Here is a 20793-nt window from a genome sequence, read left to right on the forward strand (position 1 = left end):
AACTATAGCGTCAGGTTTCCCAACAATCGTTTTCTTTTTTCCTGGGAAGCTTTTCAATTATCCATTGTCCAGACAGATCCAAGCCTCTTTTGGAAGGGCCGGGTGAACAGAAGGCTCCATAGAAAATGGAAACAACACCTTGAGGTTGACTTATACAGCTCAGGCGTATAGACTTACAGATGCTCCCATGACTTCAATTGATCTCACACACAAAAAACATAATTGCTGTGTCCAAAGCATTTGTATTTGGACAAAGGGTCTGCTGTTGAACTCTTTGCTCTTCATTTTTGACTGATATTAGAATATCTTGGACATACATTATGTTGTTAAAGAAATGGTCTTTCTTCTTCACTTCTCACTGTACTACTGTAGTACTGTACTGCTTTTTTCCCCCTGGAATTATTTACAGTAGATGGAGTTTAGATGGCATAGAGAGAGACAGTAAACCAAGGGCAGAATTTTGAGACATCAGATTCAAACTCAGGTCCTACATGGCTGCACCACCAGACATCCCCTACCTGGTGTGATTAATTTAAATTAACTGAAAACTCTGATGTATGAACAATGAACACTGATGTAATGTTACAGTATGTCACTAAAAATGGCACCAAATACCACTAAAAGGGGGGTTCTTTGGGTCATATTCATAGGGGAACCTACTGTATATATAGCACCATTAGAGGTGCCTAAACTAAGCTGAGGAACCAGTAGAGAACCTCTAAAGAACCAAACAAGGGCTGAACAGGCTCTTTGTACGGGGACGCTTTGCGTCGTGTTTGTGTCATATCACCCAGTCAATCAGTTAAGCCAACAGGTCAGTTTGGCCAGGGACACACAGACAGACCGGGACACAGACAGACAGACAGACAGACAGACAGACAGACAGACAGACAGACAGACAGACAGACAGACAGACAGACAGACAGACAGACAGACAGACAGACAGACAGACAGACAGACAGACAGACAGACAGACAGACAGACAGACAGACAGACAGACAGATAGAGACAGACAGAGACAGACAGAGACAGACAGAGACAGAACAGGCTCTTTGTACGGGGACGCTTTGCGTCGTGTTTGTGTCATATCACCCAGTCAATCAGTTAAGCCAACAGGTCAGTTTGGCCAGGGACACACAGACAGACCAGGACACAGACAGACAGACAGACAGACAGACAGACAGACAGAGACAGACAGAGACAGACAGAGACAGACAGAGAGACAGAGAGACAGACAGACAGACAGACAGACAGACAGACAGACAGACAGACAGACAGACAGACAGACAGACAGACAGACAGACAGACAGACAGACAGACAGACAGACAGACAGACAGACAGACAGACAGACAGACAGACACACACACACACACAGATCTTGTGAATTAATAAAAATAGTTTATCTGCCGTTTGAGCACAAAAACTTTTTGTGGTAGGCTAGCAAATTGGATTATAGCAAAGCACACTCGCCATATAATGGATTATAATGGATGATTTGGCCCAGTTCATTAACTATTTGTTCAGCTCCATTGCTAGTCTAAATAGGAAAGGAAATATCTGCACCGTCACTGCGCCAGTAGATAAGACTACATTGAAGCTGGTCTTAATGCAAAGCGCAAACTCTGTGCGTAGCCGTAACCCTATACCCTAACCCTAAACCTTGATTTCATCAGACCCCATTTTAAGACCAACTCGCCCATGGGTGCTAAATATGCGCACATTCATTTGTTTTCTAAATAACATGGCTGAAATAGCAATGATAATTGGGCTGCCCCTTTACACTGTCTGGCACTTGGTGGAAGATAGGGGTCCTTAGTGTTAATTTAAATCTGTACAAATGGAACCAAATGGACCTTTCGGATTTAGATTAACTGTGATTTTACTAGACCCCTACTCGGGAACGATGCAAATTGGAAATGCATGCCCCACCCAGTTATGCAATGTTTTATTTATGAACATATTTGGAGATTTGTCTGTGTTCCTTTTGTGCCCATATGTGGAAATGTATCTGTCAGTCCTTGTCCCTTTTATGCCCATTTATATATATATATAGATACTATTGGAGCTATGAGCCATGAGCCACGAGTCATGAGCCATGGCTTGGCTCTCACATTATGAATGCTTGAGCTTGTGCTGGCTGTGTTTTTTGTCGAAACACTACTAAGGAACCTGCTTTGCTTTTACGTTGCACAGATGAGGTGAGTCAACTCTCTCCTTCATGACTTAGCTTAAGCCTTTAATAAGAGTGCTGGATACCCGTGTTTATAGTCATGGGTCTGAATTTCTATCCGCACCATTGCAAAAGAATAAGATCAAACTGGTAAGCTAACCAAATTTCTGCATACATAATAATAGTCATAGGGGTGTGATGCTTTGCTGACACACACATTACTGATATATCAACATGCTATTTATATCATTTCCTGGTAAAAATTCACACAGTTCACCTGGTTCCTGGTGATTGTGTCCAGATTAAGAGGAACAAATGTTCCCCCCTTTTTATGCAACTTGCTATCGTTGGCTTTCAGTATACTGGTTATTTCCATCTACCCTGGAATATGCCTGCCCAGCGTGGCATAAACCTACTGAATGGACATTAGTAGGTTGATTTTTCTTTTTCTTAAGTTTATCTCGTTCACACAAGTTAGGAACTTGTGGGAACGAGTTCCTAACTCATGATATAGAGAACGAGATAAACTTAATACAAATAAAAATCAACATGACAAAAAATCTGCAGATTTTACCCACATAAAAAAGAATTCACCAACTTTCAAGGAACTTTTTTTCCTGCACCCTGAAAAAAAACACGTAATCTGTAATTTTCCAACCCACAAATATAAACCAACGGCTTTTTAAAATAAACCTACCCCTAAAAGAATCTACCTTCTAATGTCCCTTCAGGGGCTCCGTATGAATCCAATGCAGGCTCTATGAGATTAGATATAATGTGACGTATTGTGAGCTTGTAGATCGTCTATTTTCGGCAGAGAGATTTGGTGTAGAGGGAACAGTACGGAACAGTACGGACCCTGCTCAGCGAGTATATTGGTTTTAAGTGGTTAAATGCCAAATAAATAGAACATACTTTTTTAATTTTATGATTCTCTCTAAGTAATACTGTGTGCTATTGAATTTCAACACATTCGTGTGTCTAGTTTGGCACAACACATAATCATATTCTAAGCCATGTCAGTTATATGGAATAATATATTAAGCCTAAATTATTACAGCCAAGCATGGCTCATGGATCATGGCACATACCTCTGTTTTAGATACTATTGGAGCCAGAAGCCAATGAGCCACGGCTTGGCTTACACCGTATCAATTATGCTTGAAGCCTAATTTTTACGGTTAGGACCCAGAGGCCCGACTACCAGGGGTATTAAAATGTATATAGGTAAATGCTCAAATATGGGAGCACCTCAACCTATAGTACAAGGCCCATGCTATAATATGGCCGTCTGACTAAAAGATTTTTAAGATTTAGATTTTTGACATGCAAATATATATCATGTAAATACTGTAGGTTATAGACTGTAAATGCTGGTGCTATCTTGACACACACATGCCTTACAACTCGAGCACTGCCTGTTCTGGGTAGCATGGGTCGGGGGGCCCTTAAAGATAATTGACCCAGGGGCCTCCTTGAGTCTTAATCCAGCCCTGGATTTAATTGAAAAGGACATACATTTTGTAAAATGTGTGCTGTTGTGTATGTGAAACAGTGTTGTGAATATTATACAATGCTCTTTCCTCTACCTAACTTTTCTTTACCTAACTCCTCGTATGCAGTTTCACATCACTGACATAATGAAAAAGTAATTGGCTTTCTTTATGTTAGGGGTGCAACCTGTCCTGGAATGAAGTGCTGAGGTGCAGTGCGTCTTAACCTTATTTTCTGTCCCCTTGTCACCCTAACGTTTCTTGGTAAAACGCTAGCCTAGAACTGTTTACATGTTTGCAGAAATGACAGGTATCTACAGAATACATCTACAAGACTTCCTGTAAATGTGCGGGAGGCCATATTGCACCCGTGGTGAAAGCCTGCTGATGTTGCTCAACATCGGGTCCCTGTTAGCCACAGCACATCCTCCCATCAGCACATCTGTCTGACAATCCAGGATGTGGCAAAGGGGCCCTGTCGATGTCTTTGCTTATCTCACCTGATGAACTTTTGCACTTCACTCACTTACACATATAGGCATAATTTATTTGTGTAATAGTGAGACCGCCTCGTGGGCTGTCCAACACTAATTCTGTCAATGTATATATGTGACTGCTTGTCTTTCAATAAATGAGAACATGTTGACTTGGACGCTTGTTTGAGAATTAATGTGTTCCCGATGCATCGCTCCTCTTCTATGCTGCTATAACTGAGACATCACCTTGTGTTTTCCTATGAACTTCTCTCATCCACATCATCTGACCAGACTTTGAATGACCTAGAGAATAAAATCATTACAAACAGCAGTCAGCCCTACCTGATATGAAATAGTTCACTTGCTGGCAAATGCCACCGGATGCAGGAAGAGGGGACTCAGGTGTGATGGTGACTCTTGATATGTGCATCCCAAGGACATCAGCAACCCTCGACCGGAAGTCAAATCTGGAAAAGGAAACCAATAACCTTGGGACCTTTGATCGCAATCACTGAGTTTAAACTAAAACCTTTTATTTTAAAATTCTATTTTGAAAACTGAATGCCAGCACTCACGGTGTCCTTCAGGTACCTTTTAAATCAGATCTAGACACGGTGCCCACACACAGGCATTCATGCATTCATGCACATACGATGCCTGTGCCTATCTGAGTAAAAAAGTACCTTAAGGACACTTCTGTGAGTGCTGGCATTCTTCTGTTTTTATGAACCATCGCACCCGATAAGCAGACTATAACTTGTAAGTTGAGTTGTGCTTGCATTCTGATGTAGATTTTTATGTAGGCTACTGATCTATTATTAAGATTTATAATTAGCTCTGTGAGGCCAAAGGCCGGGGGTAGAAATTATGTTTTCGCCCCTGTCCACCTGACCTGTCACCTGTCACCTGACCTGTCAGATGCAGAGGGATCATGGAAATGTCAATAGAACTTGCATAATTCACTACATTTTATTGCTATACAAAGTAGGATGTTTGTACTAACCTGAAGGATGTACCATGAACCATCCTAGGGAAGATCTGTGTTGCAGAAGGGGATTCTGGCATGATATCAGCACACGCCACGATATCGTCTCCATTTTTCAGAACCATGGCCCTGTGCATAACTAAAAACAAACACCTATTAAATCACAACAAACCCTTCCTTGTGGCACCGCAGATGTGACATGGGGGGGGGGGGGCACATGACATGTGCTATAAATGCTATAAATGATATGGATTATGCACCGGGGGACAGATGCTCAGCGTTTAGATGAGTTTCATTTGTGTGATTGATACTCCATCTTCCCATCGATACATTTTTTCTTGTTAATTTATACAGAGGCAGGATATGCTTTTAAGCATTGATCTTTATCTGTATAAACACTGTACTCAGTAGAGTCCAAGAGCCTGAAACTTCACTAAAACAATGCCTCTCTAAAGACTGTATGGAAATCATTCCATGTGTTTAGATTAAATGTAATAGCATTAAACAAGTTGTTTTGTGTTGAGAAAACCACAAGAAAGTATTTATTTTACTTGTTAAATTTCAAATAATCAGTTTAAATGTTGACCCTTAAGCCCAATTTGTACTTTGTCTATTAGCTTATAGATCGGATATATTCGGTCTGTAACACAGTCGTATCACAGAGCTTGAATTGGGCATTAGCCCTCCATGCCAGGACTGTAAACAGTGTTTGTACCTGTGAAGTCGCAAGTCAGCAGGATGTTCATGTCAGTGTACAGTTGTCTCTCTGTCAGGCTGACATGGCCCTGTCTGTTGGTCATGTCCCCCACCATGCATGCCACGGGGGTGTCACGTGAACAGCTGGAGCTCTAAGGAGGAGAATAGAACGGACAAACTGAATTTCACTTCCCTCTCTCTGTGACGATAGTCCAGGTAGGCCTACTAGGGAGTACAAAGTGTAGACTGTCCTCTGTAGAGAAATTCTTGAAATAGTTTATAATCTATTTCATTCCAATAAATGGATAGTTCATTGACAATACCACTTGACAATGACTTCCAACTGAGTAAACAGCAACATGATATAATGTATTCAACTTTCAGGAAAGTCACATCACCCGAACAACAAATGCAACAGATGTTGTGGTGTAGAAGTGCAAGGTCTATAACAAAGTAGATATTAGTTTTTCGCAGGAACAGAGGCCAGAATTGAAAAATGCATGAAACAAGTCTGTCAAACTGGAAATTTGACAAAATTTGTTTGGACAAAATGATCTGCTTTCTATCAGGTAGCCTACTAGATATTAGATATTAGGTATATTAGGTATTAGAACTGGTTCATTTAGAGGAAGTACATATGTAAAAGGGAAAGTTGACCTTACCACAGACATCATATTGAAAGGATTATAGGTTCCTCCTCCAGTGTGCCAGTCGCACCGGCTGTTGCTGATGCGTTTCTCCATGATGGACCAGGAAACAGAGGTGATCTGATACCGTCAAACAGAGTTAAGATATGGATGAGTTTTACTCTGGAGCATATTCTTAGGTACTGTGCGTGTCTGTGTGCGTGCAGTGTGTGTGTGTGTGTGTGTGTGTGTGTGTGTGTGTGTGTGTGTGTGTGTGTGTGTGTGTGTGTGTGTGTGTGTGTGTGTGTGTGTGTGCGTGCGTGCGTGCGTGCGTGCGTGCGTGCGTGCGTGCGTGCGTGCGTGCGTGCGTGCGTGCGTGCGTGCGTGCGTGCGTGCGTGCGTGCGTGCGTGCGTGCGTGCGTGCGTGCGTGCGTGCGTGCGTGCACATGTGTAACAAAAATCAGCTAGCTACTATCTATAAATGCACAGAATCTGTCTGTCTGCCTCTGTGCAATGCAATACACCAATCACCGTGCATGTGAAGCTGAGTCATGTTTGCATCAACCATGATTCGCCACCTCCCAACACTAATGGCACAAACGTCATCCACACCACTGTATCAATGTAGTAGTACTTCATTCTTTGCAAACCAGCATTGTTGATACAGTACAAACATGACTAAAGAAATCACTGCCGGCGGTGCGAGGCAAATCGCAGTGCATGTGAAGCTGAGTCATGTAATTTTGGGTAGCAGAAAAATAAACTAGGAAGGTGCGCTCTGTGGAACGCATATCTCTGCCATATTTGGGCATGTCTATGACGTATCTATGACGATGTTGCCATAAGCCAATCAGAGCACTAGAGCTGCTTAGCTGATTGGCCCTGATTAAGTTGAATGCATATCATTAGTAAAGGACTGAGGAAAATCGGTTATACAGACTTTGTAATATAAAAGTTATACTACTTTGTTTCTAGTGTTGTGCATGACAAACAATGTGAGTAATTTGTATGCTTTGAGTGCTTAGTGTTGTTCATGGTCTTGTGAAAAGTGTGAAACATGAGTCAAGCTATGACATACAATAAGTATAGAAATAAATATCAATGTACTGTATGATTGTTTATTTTTCAGTATGAATATAGATTAGTATAGTTATTATTATTATATGGATAAAATGGGTTTAAAATAATTTCCCAAAAAGACATGATGTGCTAGCATGATTATAGATGCAAGCTGATGTTGCGAGTGCATCTATGTGCTGATAAATATGGGTTGATGTTGGGAGTGTTCAAATGACAAAATCATTGTCCTTTACAGGACAGCATGTGGCGAGTTTTGTTTGGTGTAGTGTGAGTGTGTTTGTGTGAGTGTATCTACATTCGTGCATCTTTGCAGTATGTACAGTATACAGTATGGTACCTGCATCTATGTGTCACTATGTCTTTCAGTCTTTGCACTGTAGCATGTAGCTGTGTATCTGTGCTTACAGCTTTGATCTCTGCTGATGATCGAAGGTCTACTTCCAGTTGGACATCACTGCTGCTCCCATCAGGAAACGTCAGCTGAGACTGCAATCAACAATCAAAGTACACAGTATGAGAATGACGAATATAACTGCATTGAACTGACGTTATAGCAAAGTCAGTGAGAACTTCCTGAACTCAAGACTACATTTTCAATAAAAATCGCTGGGGAATCTGGTTGTTAGTTGTTACACATGTCCATGAATTGGATCATCTTCTGCCTAAGATATTTACAGTACATCCATAAATCTGATCATCTTCTACCAAGATATTGATATCCATACATTTGATCATATTCTGCCTGATATCCATACACCTGATCTTCTTATGCCTAAGATATTGATATCCATGCGATGCAATTCCATGCGAGAGTGTGGACTAGCTGACAACTTGGGACTCCTGGACTACAACTGCCCTCCACTGCCTTCTATCCAGATCCAGCATCCCTGGGTCCAGAGCTCTGCAGTGTTGCTAGCTCCGCTGTCACGCCGTAGTGTGCTCTTTCCCTTCCTAGCTGTGGCTTGGGGTTGGCTCCCACAGTGTCAGTTAGGGATGCCAAGTTGAAAGTATTAAAAAAAAAAAATTTAGGGCATAGAATTTGCCTCTGTATTGGGAAATTAGTGTGCGCAAAGAACTGATATATAGAATAAAAAAGTAATTCATAACCTTTTGTCTAGTTGTATATACTGTATATTGCAATACTAATGTGTGGTTGTCATGACATCCCAAGGCACACCTGTACTCATAGCACACAGAGGCACACCCCTGTGCCTCAGCACATCATTTGGAAACCACTGAAATAATAAGTAATAATAGTAGCGCTCTACTGTCGGAGCTCAGTGTGGGGCTTCTGTAGGGGGGCTGACACACACAGCTGTTCCCCTGAGCAGTTGCCTAGTTTGGGAGACCACTGGACTCCAGCAGCAAGTGGACTGATGCTAAGCTAATGATGATGCACTGCATCCCGTTGCTCTCTATCACTACCCTCCTGAGCCCTAATGAATTCACTGTCTGTCCAGCACAGCACAATTGCGTTGCCATGTTTTTGTGGCAGCTGAGGTTCCAAAAGGCTACCATGAGAAATGCCTCATAACCATAACTTTATGTGCCAGGTAAATCATTATATGCACTCAGACTCTTGCCAATGATTTGTTCCCTTTATATCTTTATTAGAGTTAGGGTATTATGCTATGCATTTTCATTGGACATATTTTTGTCTCTTGAAATAAGTATTCAATTTCAGTTGACTTACAGAGACATAAATACAGAGACACATACCAGTCGCCATTTGGGTTCTTTCTTTTTGTCAACAGAAAACGACCACATTTAAGTGAACCAGTGTCATAACCTGGTTTGGCAACTTCAGCTTGTGAAATAAAAACAGAGCTTAGTGAGAAGATTATTGACATGAGCCAGGTGCAATTAGCTGGAAAGGTTGAGACGTGTGGCAAAATAAATACCATTTCTACCATTGTCCATGGCAATCCTTAAAGCCAAGAAAGAAAGAAAGAAAGAAAGAAAGAAAGAAAGAAAGAAAGAAAGAAAGAAAGAAAGAAAGAAAGAAAGTAAGATCTAGCCCGGTCTAGCCCGGCATTGCAGGGGTTGTTGCAGAGACCACAAGCGTGTTCAGGTTTCGATATCCAGCATTGGCCGGATTATCTCTCCTTCTCTCCCTCCCTATCTCCCTCTCCCTCCCGCCACCTCTCATTCTCTGCCTCTCCCTCCCTGCCTCTCTCCCTCCCCTCTCAGATAGACACACACACAAACACACACACACACACACACACACACACACACACACACACACACACACACACACACACACACACACACACACACACACACACACACACACACACACACACACACACACACACACACACACACACACACACACACACACACACACACACACCACTTTTTCTAGTCACTATATTTGAAATAGGCCTTAATTCATAATGTACTTTTTTCCTTTCTCAAAATGCAGTGGACTCAAAAGTACAATAATTGTCTTGTAGTCAAGGTCATAAATATGAAATAATACAAATACTCAAGTAAATTACAGATACTCAAAACAACATATTAAGCACTGTACTCAATAAATGCACTTTGTTACTGTCCACCACTAATAAGGGATTATCATCCTGTGACATATATGATATGACTTGACATGGTTCTTACCATTTTCACTGTCCCAGACACTGAACTGTTGAACTCAGCCTTGGCAAACACCCAATATCCATCGGCTGCATTGGAATCCACGATGTTCGAACACTGCATACTGAAAAGAATTTGTGTTCTGTTAATTTGACTCTGAGAGTGTAAGAATGTGTAAGAATGGATTGCCACTTGCTGAAAACAACTGATTAAGTATTAATTTGACTTAAGACATGATCCTTCTCCAATAATTATTCTCATTAACCACTTTCAACCTGGTGCTAATTTGGGCATGCAAAACATTCCAAAACGTTTCAAACTGAGCTTGTAGATCGACTTGTAGATTGGCTTAAAGGGGGATTTCACTTTTAAACACTTGTGGGGTCATTTTCACATACTCAGGCTTTTGTGTGCACCCCAGGCTGTTTTTTCCCCAGTTGCTTGATTCAATATTTTGATATTTAGAGATGTATATCCATATTAATAAAGAACCCCGCCCATCCCATTTAAGCCCACTCAACTTCAAACTCCATGTTAGACTCATTTTAAAATCATGGCCATGCAATTTTGTAATACTTATTTAATTATATCACTATTGTATTTGAATGACGCACAACATCAATATACATCTCTAAATATTTAAATATTGAATCAAGCAACTTAAAAAAAAGGAAGTAAGAAGTTGAAGGAAGTAAGAAGTAGCCCAATTTAAGAATAATGCGGCTGGTGTGCATTATTCTTCGAGCTTCCTGGAACATGAATGTCTTGGCATTCAATTCAATGTTAGTTCCTTGTCTTTAGTGAAAGTGCGCAGTTATAGTGCAGCTTCTCTTTGCACGCAGTCATGTGACCCAGAAAAATGACTGAAACAGTTTTATAGTCCACACAAACGATTTGCAATGCAACAAGTTGCAACTATCACTTGCAACAAGTTGCAACTACAACCACTTGCAACCACTTGCAACAGAATCCCAACAGAAGACCCGCAGGTGTCAGCACAGTGCTGACACGCAGGTCAGCACAGATTGCAATGAGTTGCGTTGCTAATTATTGGTGTGGACTTTGACTTTGACGTAATCATTGGTGTGGACTTTGACTTCTTTATTAATAATAAAACATATCTCAGCTGTCGGGCAGAAACTTTTCAGGGAATGAAAAAAAATACATGTTTTTACTTTTAGAACAACACAATACTACCTCGTCGTTTCGCACTTTCAGTAAAGACAAGAAACTAACATTTGAATTGCATGCCAGCCAGAAACCACAGCCTTCACCATAACTAGTAGTTATGTTCCATTTTTTGACTATTTTATCTTTTAACGATTACCGTTCTCCTCTCTGGGAAATTACTCTGGACTATCAAAAACCATGAGAACCAGACTCACAAACAGTTACTTATGTGGTTGAACTCATGTATGTTCCCAAAGGGCCGTTCGCACCAAGCACTATAACTACAGTATAACGATAACTATAAATATATCGTTCACCATTGTCTTTGTTATATAAGACATTTGGTGTGGAGGGAAAAAAGGAGGGGGCCTAGTATAGACCCCTGGGGGACACAGGGAAGAGAAGTTTAAGTGGTCAAGTGCCCCCCATCACATCCCCACCTATTACACTCGCATGCTATTTGCGTGCAATTGTGTAAATAGCACACACACACATTCACACATACTGTGTCATCTAACCTGCTTTGATTGATATGTTGAATCACCAGCGATCTCCCGACAATGCTGTTAGGGCCAGTTAGCGGCAGGTTGCTGTCCACCTCCAGACTATGCATTTCCTCGAGACCCGTCATCCACCCAAACTTCCCAGCGAGGTTTCCCGTCTGATACTCATCTACAGTACCAGTCCCAGGGGCAGGACAGTCAGACGCGTTGATGTGAAATGGGTTGAAGAGAGCCATGACGTCCACATCGGAGCAGGGCTGTGCAGTGCCATTCTTGATTGGCAGCATGTGAATAGAGTAGGCCCCTACCGTGGAATCTAGGTGTGTCATGGACATGTTTATGACCGTAGGGCCCAGAGGGAAATGGTTGGAGAACTGCAGCTGTCCCCTGCCGGCCCCATGACCAAACCATGTGCCGGTGCTTGCTATGGGGAGACGGACCAGAGTGAGATTGGCACAAGCTATCCTGTGGCTGATACTTTCTGGTCCATGAATGACCACCGACCGACCAATCATAGAGTCCGATCCAGGCAACCAGGAAGTGGTATCGGTGATGAAGTATTTTCCCTCCACCCCGCCAATTCTGGTGCCCAGGTTGATGGTGCCGTGTTTTCTGGCGAGGTCCCCCACCTCACAGCTCAGTGGGTTGGAGGGACCACAGTGGAGAGCGTAGCTGCTGTCGCTTATGCTAATATTAAAGGGGTTCCAGTGCTCCTGTGTGGTACCACAGTGTCCGTCATCATCGTCCCTCTCTGAGCTGATTGGAAATCTGTGAATATGCCATTTGTGGTTGTTGGTGGGCATTGTATCTGGTCTCCCATAATACGCTTCCATGAAGATTGACACATCAGACAATGGGTTGTTCTTCAGCTGGGCGAACTGGACCTCACCGACCACCGGGCTCTGAAACCTGGTCCTTGCTACCATCATTTCCCCTGGGTAACCAATGTTGGTGCACACAAACCTGGAACCGTCTGGCTTGTGGATCACAACTGATCGGCCGACAATGCTGTTCTGCCCAAAAAGCGGGAGGTTGAAGTCTCTAAAGACCATATCCGTCTCATTTTTGCCATCCAGTAACATGTGTTTAGCGCTGAGGTCGCCACTTTCATACTTATCATGCGTAGACCCAGGCACCTTGGGGTATGTCGGACGGGTTCTGATTAATCCAAATGGATTTAAATGATCGCCTACGTTGTCGTTATTACATAGGCTTACAGGTGGGGCCCTCACTGAAGGCATGGGGAACAAGTGGACATGGTATTTTGACATGCCCTGTAAGTTAGTCAAGTTGACACTCAGCTCTGTCACATCGAATGGTGAAGCCTGTTGGAAGTTGAAATAACCTTTGATCCCTCTCATATCAAACACTGCCCTCACCTCCTTTTTCTGTACTTCATAGATCTGAGCACACATGTAACTTGACCCCGCTTGCAAGAGAAGGAAGACAGTGTTGGTACTGAAAGTAGTCAGGTCTAAACGGGACTTCACATGTTGTAGAGGGGCTCCAACTTCCAGGACGCCCAAATGGGTCAACGCTGAGGGGTTAAGGCTTCCAAGGATCACGTCGCAATTAGCAGCAGAGCTCACTGATCCAAGGAGAGTTATGTTAGTCTGTGAGGCATTGACTTGACCAATCGTAGCTAGATCTGCCAGGACCCTGACATGGGTCGCTCCTGTGTTTAGCCTGATGTAAACATTACCAGCGATGGAGCTGAAGAATCTGGCCTGAAACGTCATAAATGTGCGACCGCTACCTACAACTGTGCAGACTTTAGTGCCATTGCAGGTTTCCAAGGTCAGTGAGAGGTCATCCAAGTTTGACCTCTGCTCAAACAGGCTGGACACATTGACTGTTGAACCTGAGGCGGAATCAGTGGTGAAGGTGAAGATACTAGATCCAATATTAGCTTTGGAACAAGGCTCAGCAAAATGGCCATACATGACTGGAAATTCACTAAGGGACAAATTGAGAGACGCACAGGTTCCGGCACCAGACACATTCACAGTGACCATCTTGGAGGTGGAGTCCAGCCTCACCTGCCCTATGACTCCGCCCATGTTCAGATCAGCCTCAAACAGGGTGCAGGAGATAGAACCTGAAAAAACAAGAGATTATTTGTGTTACTTGCTTGTTACTGCTATTGATTGTTTCAGGTGTTTATAACATTGCAGACATACCCCCCTCCACACAAACACACGCACGCACGCACGCACACACACACACGCACACGCGCACACGCACACACACACACACACACACACACACACACACACACACACACACACACACACACACACACACACACACACACACACACACACACACACAGGAATGATAATATCAAGTGTTTTGCTGTGACTATTGACATAAATACTAATGTATTTCCCTGAAAATAACGTTCTATCCGTACATTCCCTATCTTAGCCAGCTATTCCAACTAACTATTTGAATAATCATTATTCTGAATGTCTTTATTATTAAGTAAGTAAGGTAAGAGATATTTTTCATTAAAGTAAGTGTTCAATAGCTCAGCAATGCTGATTGCTGTAGAGCACTGTTTTCCAAACAGTAGGTCGGACTCGGGACCCGTCTTTGGGTCGCGAACCAATTTTTATGGGTAAAAACAAATAAATATATATTTAAAAAACAAAAAAATCACAACTTTTCATTAATTAAAAACAATTCCAGGTCTGGGCCGTGGCGTGACGGTCCAGGCACCCTAGGCTGCAATGCCAGCCTGGCAGCGTGTCGCGGCTTGACTCCTGTTCCCGACGACCTTTTCTGCATGTCACCCCCCCCATCTCTCTCCCCATTTCCTGTCAGCCTACTTTCCCTATCCCTCTCTAAATAAAGGCATAAAAAGCCCCCAAAAAACTATCTAAAAAAAAACTAAAAACATATTCCAACATTTTTCAAAAGTATTTCATAAATACATTTTCAAAACCGATATAGCAATGAGTACTATCAGAATATAGTGGTTTAACCTTTGAACAAAAAACGTTTTGTTTTAACCAAAAAATATCACTTGCCCTACCTTTAACTGTCAACACATCTACAATTTAGATCTAAATCACACCGCTTTTGTGAATGCTTTATAACATGTGTTATATCCTACCTGTAACCTCTATTTGGTATTGTTACTGTTGCTACTGTTTGTAGATGCCATTGCCAACACCACCATGAGCCAATGTATTGTGATTTTCACCTTATGTGACACTACCTTAATTGTGCCAATGAAGGCATGCAAAACAAAACCACTAATGATTACTTACTGCAGCAGGAGGATTAACCTGAAAGGCCAGCTAACATTGTGTCCCAGACAAAAGCACATAAAATAACACAATGCACTTAGCAAAGCAGAATGTTGGCATCATATGAAGATCAGATAATGGAACTTGCATTGGTCTGGAGTTGTAAGGCTCTAGCATAACGATGGCCAAAACGCAAAACCTCCTATCTGAAAAATGTTCATTGTTGGGAAAATGAAAAATAAAACTACAAAATGTTGTATTTTTTTTGCACAATGCTATTTTTTTATGAAACCCATCACATAATACACCGTTTCTGGATGTCTGGACTATATTACATTATTATATGTTAATTACACTTATTTCATATAGCAAATGCAGATAGGAGGTTTTCCCCCACTTTTCCTGGATAATTCTGCAGATAGGAGCTTTTACACTTCAATGTTAAGTGATTGCATAACTAAATAATGACAAATAATACTGGCTGTAAATACATACATTTACAGCTGCAAACAGTTGCATCAGTGGTGTGGTCTAGTTTTTTTCCCGGAGGTATACGATAATCATTCCCTGCACGAGATGCGCGTGGTCATGGGTATACGCTAGCGCGTTTTCAATGGATTAAATGGTAGACTGTATACGCTTTTTCCCCAAAAAATCTGCACTGTATACTGCGTATACAGCGTAACACGGTAGAACACACCACTGAGTTGCATTGAATGCTTTTTTATTTTATTCAACAAAAAAAAACAAGTTTGCAGGGCAATGCTCACAAAAAAATTGCTAAGAACAGTCCCCAGCAAGAACCTAAAATAAAAGTGCTTACAAATTCAATTTTCAAAAAGGACAACAGGAATACAATTAGGTGGACTACAAAACAACTGGCCCAGGCACCCCTCGACATAATCCCCCCTATACTCTCTACCCCCCAACTCCACCACCTGAAATACCTCCCCACTCCCACAACCCCATTCCCCCCAACCAGCACACCACATGCCCCAAACCCCACCCACCTAAACCCTCATGCCCTCCAACTCCCCTAACTCATACAACTGGATCACCAACCTTGTGTCCAGTGTGGACAGTGGAATAGTATGTAAGATCATTGAATGTCTTAAAGAGCCTATAAGCAAGGAGGAAAGACGGATGCCTTGACCCTAGAATCACCAAAGCCAGGGAGGAGATGAGAGCAGCACACTGGGACTTTGTCGCTGACCAAAAGGGAGAGGGTCTGAGGGAGGAATATAAGCGGAAGAAGGAGGAGCTATACCACGTGTATGCAACTGGAACAACAGGAGCTGACCCAAAAGATCAGGGACATTAAAGAGGTGCATGTTAACCAGAAGCATGGCAAGAACTGGAAGCTCATCAATGACGTTTCTGGCAGAAGCTCTTCTCAGACTTCTGGGGAGAAAGCGCAGAGGAACGAGTTGAAACATGGTACCAGCACTTCAAAACTCTCCTAGGAAATCCTCCTTCAACCGAAGAAGAGGATGATCCGATGTTCCCGTCTGGTATGGGAAGGTCATGGAAGACAGATCATTCACCATGGATGAGTACCAGAGGGCCAAGGCTACTATCAAGTGAGGCAAGAGCTGCAGGGAGGATGGAGTGATGTATGTGCCCATAGACGAGGTGGTGTTGGATTTTATCAAGCACACACGTCTAGCGAGCTGCCGAAGCTGTGGCGCAAAATGATCATCAATCCAGTACCAAAGTCAGGCGACCTCACCAAGACAGACACCTCCAAGGCATTAGCCTGAGCTCACAAGTCGCAGGTTTTAGACCCATCTCAGACCCTGTACTGAGAAACTCGCAGAACGGCTTCCGCCCGGAGCGAACAGCAGGCGGGCAGATACTGGTGCTGAGGAGGATACTGGAAGGAGTAAGGGAGCGGAATCTTTCAGTGGTGATCACCTTCATGACTTCCAAAAGGCTTTTGGCACCATCCACCGGGGGAAACTGATGAACATTCTCTGGGCCTACTGAGTTCCTGAGAAGCTGGTTCAAATGATGGAGACAAGCTACTCGAGGCAGTCCAGGACTTCAAATAACTTGGGCCTGGACTGCTTCAATGGAATAGGACCTGAAGGTCCAGGGGGTACTTGACTAGAATGCCTTGCATGGGATGAGGAGAGTGTGGAAATCAGACATGGGAGAAGACCTCAAGAGGCGGCTGTTCGTATAGCTACAGTGTCAGTACTGCTGTATGGGGCTGAGACATGGACCGTCACAGCACAACAGGAAAGGGCCTTGGATGGAGTCTACACAAGAATGCTACGAATGGCACTAGTCACATGGACGGACCACATCAGAAATGTGGTCCTCTACGGTAACTTACCATGGGTCACAGACAAAGTCAGAGAGAGAAGGATGAGGCAAGGCACTGCGTCAGGCACCCATAACTAGTGGCAAGCAAACTGACACTATGGGAGCCAACCCAGGGCAAAGCCAGGAAAGACAATAAGTGCACCACCCTACGTAGATGAACTTCGGTGTAACAGCTTAGCTAACAACACTGTAGAGCTCAAGACCCTGATCAAGACCCTGATGCTAGATAGGAGAGTGTGGAGGGCAGCGATTCAGGAGTCCTGAGTTGGTGTTGGCTAGACCATACCCCCCCCATACCCTATACCCCCAACTCCACCACCTGCAATACTCCCCCACTCCCACAAACCCCATCCCCCCAACTGCCAGCCCACACATCTTCGCCTCCATAACTCAAACCCCCATCCCACTTCAGGAGTCCCGAGTTGGTGTTGGCTAGACCACACTCTTGCATCGCATCGCAAAGACCCAATCCTATATGATCCGGCCTAACTGGCCTATGCCCCCCTCAACATAATCCCCCCCATACCCTATACCCCCAACTCCACCACCTGCAATACTCCCCCACTCCCACAAATCCCATACCCCCCAACTGCCAGCCCACACCTCTCAACCCCCATAACTCAAAACCCCATCCCACTCCATACCCTCATACCCCCAAATCCCACCCAACCCATTACCCCCACTCCCAGAACCCCCGATCTCCATGCCCCCAACCAGCACACCACAACCCCCAAACTCCACCCACCCAAACCCTCATGCACCCCCCACCCCATAACCCCCCAACCGCCACCCCACACCTCCCACACCCCATAACTCCAAACCCCATCCCACCCCATACCCTATACCCTCCAACCAACACACCACAATATTCTCACAGGTTTGTTGGCTGCCACGGTGTTCACGTGTGATTTTGATCTGCAATTATTAAAAAATCACTACATGGACGTTCACATCTAAGCAGCAATGACAACCTCTAACCACAAGTTCAAAATGTTCAATGCCAAAACCTCCTATCTATACCTAAAAATGACCTCCTATCTACATAGATGCACATAGGAGGTTTTTACCTAGAAATAGTTAGGCTTACAAACAAACATTATGTTGTTAAATAATGCTTTTTTTATGCTCATTTTGAGATCAAGACATTCTACAGTACTGTAACAAGTAATACCATAAACATTTTTGATCAACTCACACTCTTGGTGTGATAAAAGTTTCACCACCTGACACTAATCATTAGCAATCAACAAGGCAATGCAATTAACTTGACAGTTACTAACAAATACTTAACTAGTAAGGGTGGAAGACACTTTTTTATTTAGAAAATAATTGATTACTACAAACTGAAAGACATTTAGACGGTCCACATAACATAGAATTCCCAAGTTTCAGCTCTGTCTGCTGCTCAACTAGTTCTGGTGCAGATAAGAGGTTTTGCGCTTCAACATTTTAGCACTAATTGGCACTGAACAAGATAGGAGGTTTTAGTCAAATGACTTTTTCTGACAAAATGAGGGGCGGGACTATCTTGCAGACAGACTGAGCATGTGCAGCATAGCCTATAGTCCTCATCCACAGTGAAATCCGAAAATCATGAAATTTGCACTTAGGAGGTTTTGCATTTTGGCCATCGATAATCCCTTTTCTCTTAACATAAAAAACCCATTTATAAGCGGCCAACAACAATCTGTTACACACACTGTATACTGTATAACAACAGATAAATGGTTGGTTACTTATATTAAAATGAAAATAGGCAACGTAAATAAGTAAAAAGTCCAGTTTGTGAACCCATTTGGTTAAAAACAAGAGGAAACAAAAAGAAGAAAGAACTAAGTGGTAGAAAATAGAAGAAAAAAAAACAGTAAATGGGCTGAAGCAAAGACAAAGCAGAACACACAAACACTATTATACATCTTAGTGGGAGATACACATCATATGACATGTTTGCCAAGCTTCTTTCAAAGCAAGTTAAAGAAGCTTGACATATATGGCATAAATGATATTTTTAAAAAGTTCCTCTGCTAGTGCAGTAAACATTGTACAGGTTTTGAAAAATACTTACCAAGTAAAGCAGACAACAGGGTTAATGCTGAAAGGCACATACTGGCAGAAGTGTAGAGAGCAAAACAAGAGGAAAACATATTGTTTAGGCCTATGTCGATTTGTTAATTCTTTCAAGTCTTCTAAATCACCACAGCAGATGGAGGGAAATACAAAAACAACAAACAGAGGTGTGGAAGAATATTCAGTGCAAAAAATGCACAAGAGGTGTGTGCTCTCCCAGAGTGCGTGCCGGTTTATGAGAGTGTATTCATCAGTGAGGTGTGCTGCCTTATGTGCCTTTGAGCTTCTCTATTTCTCAGCCACAGACAGCCCTCACTGACCACCTTAGGCTGTGATTGGTGGAGCCAAGAACAACAGTGTCCCCTTATTGTTGACTTCCTAGAAAATAAGAAGGGGAGGGAGGCAATCAACATGGTGCTTGGTTCCAGGTAGCATGTCCCTCAACTTTGTGCTCATACAATACAAACGAAATGTTCATTTTAATCTGAGAGTGTTTAAATAGTAAATAAGGGCCCATTTGTTTACAGTTTACACTCAGATTTACAAATGGATAAATGACCCACTCCATGCATCAATAGCAGAAGACAGGTAACCTTTTGTGCAGTGAACAATGTGAAAACTAATGTTTATGTTCTTCAAATATCTCATATGTTAGCAGAACTCGAAACTAACGTCTGTCACTAAGGTTGCTCCTTTGGCCACAATGTATTTTTATAGTAGCTTATTCCTAAAATTGCTTTCACTCCTTTGCTGAATTTGGAACTCATTCGTCACTGTGGCCATTTAAATAGAACATATCACATGTCACAAGGTCCCCACCCTCTGTCTATCAGAGCCAACAAGGAACTGTAACTTCCAGGCCAAATGCCTTCAACCTGTAATTCAATATTTGCTCACAATAGTGCACACTCATTATTCTTTTTTTCATATTGAATTGCTATGACAACTGAATTTTCCTCACAGGTTGTTTGTTAATTTTCTTTTCCGGGTTCAAACATAGGCCTTTTCTGGATCAAACCTGCACATACTGTACGTTGCACATACAGTATTGTACCTTGCACTATGTAGACACTATATCATATATCCTGGTTGCGCTTGCAGCATTATTTTCAACCTGTAAATAACTTTGCTCAGAGCACACACAGCTGTATACTCTATCCTGGACAGATGATAAATCATTCTCCCACCAAGTTCTGTAAATTCTCTATATATGCTGCAAATGATTTTCTTTACCAGTTTATAGTTTAACTACCCTGTTATTTTAGCTTGTTTCTTTAATATTATACATTGTTAGATGCTGCAGAGCATGTGACCGACATTTGACCGCACATACAGAACTTGAGCGA

At 42.6% G+C, this 20793-nt stretch overlaps 1 protein-coding gene across 1 annotated transcript in view; it reads right to left on the reverse strand.

Annotated features, from left to right (window-relative positions):
* cusr (Copper-only SOD repeat protein) overlaps positions 1 to 20793 on the reverse strand; it is a 28387-nt gene that overhangs the window by 5566 nt on the left and 2028 nt on the right. Inside the window, exons 2-9 of the mRNA XM_080444178.1 lie at positions 19446 to 19825; positions 11814 to 13896; positions 10150 to 10249; positions 7933 to 8013; positions 6484 to 6588; positions 5841 to 5973; positions 5144 to 5264; positions 4483 to 4607 (exon numbers count right to left, since the gene is read on the reverse strand). Of these exons, the coding sequence (XP_080300304.1) occupies positions 4483 to 4607; positions 5144 to 5264; positions 5841 to 5973; positions 6484 to 6588; positions 7933 to 8013; positions 10150 to 10249; positions 11814 to 13896; positions 19446 to 19524 (2827 nt within the window). The 5' untranslated portion in view covers positions 19525 to 19825. The remainder of the gene's footprint in view (positions 1 to 4482; positions 4608 to 5143; positions 5265 to 5840; positions 5974 to 6483; positions 6589 to 7932; positions 8014 to 10149; positions 10250 to 11813; positions 13897 to 19445; positions 19826 to 20793) is intronic.

The sequence above is a fragment of the Gymnoscopelus braueri genome (genome assembly GCF_963280865.1).
Source record: "Gymnoscopelus braueri genome assembly, chromosome: 2".
NCBI lineage: Eukaryota > Metazoa > Chordata > Actinopteri > Myctophiformes > Myctophidae > Gymnoscopelus > Gymnoscopelus braueri.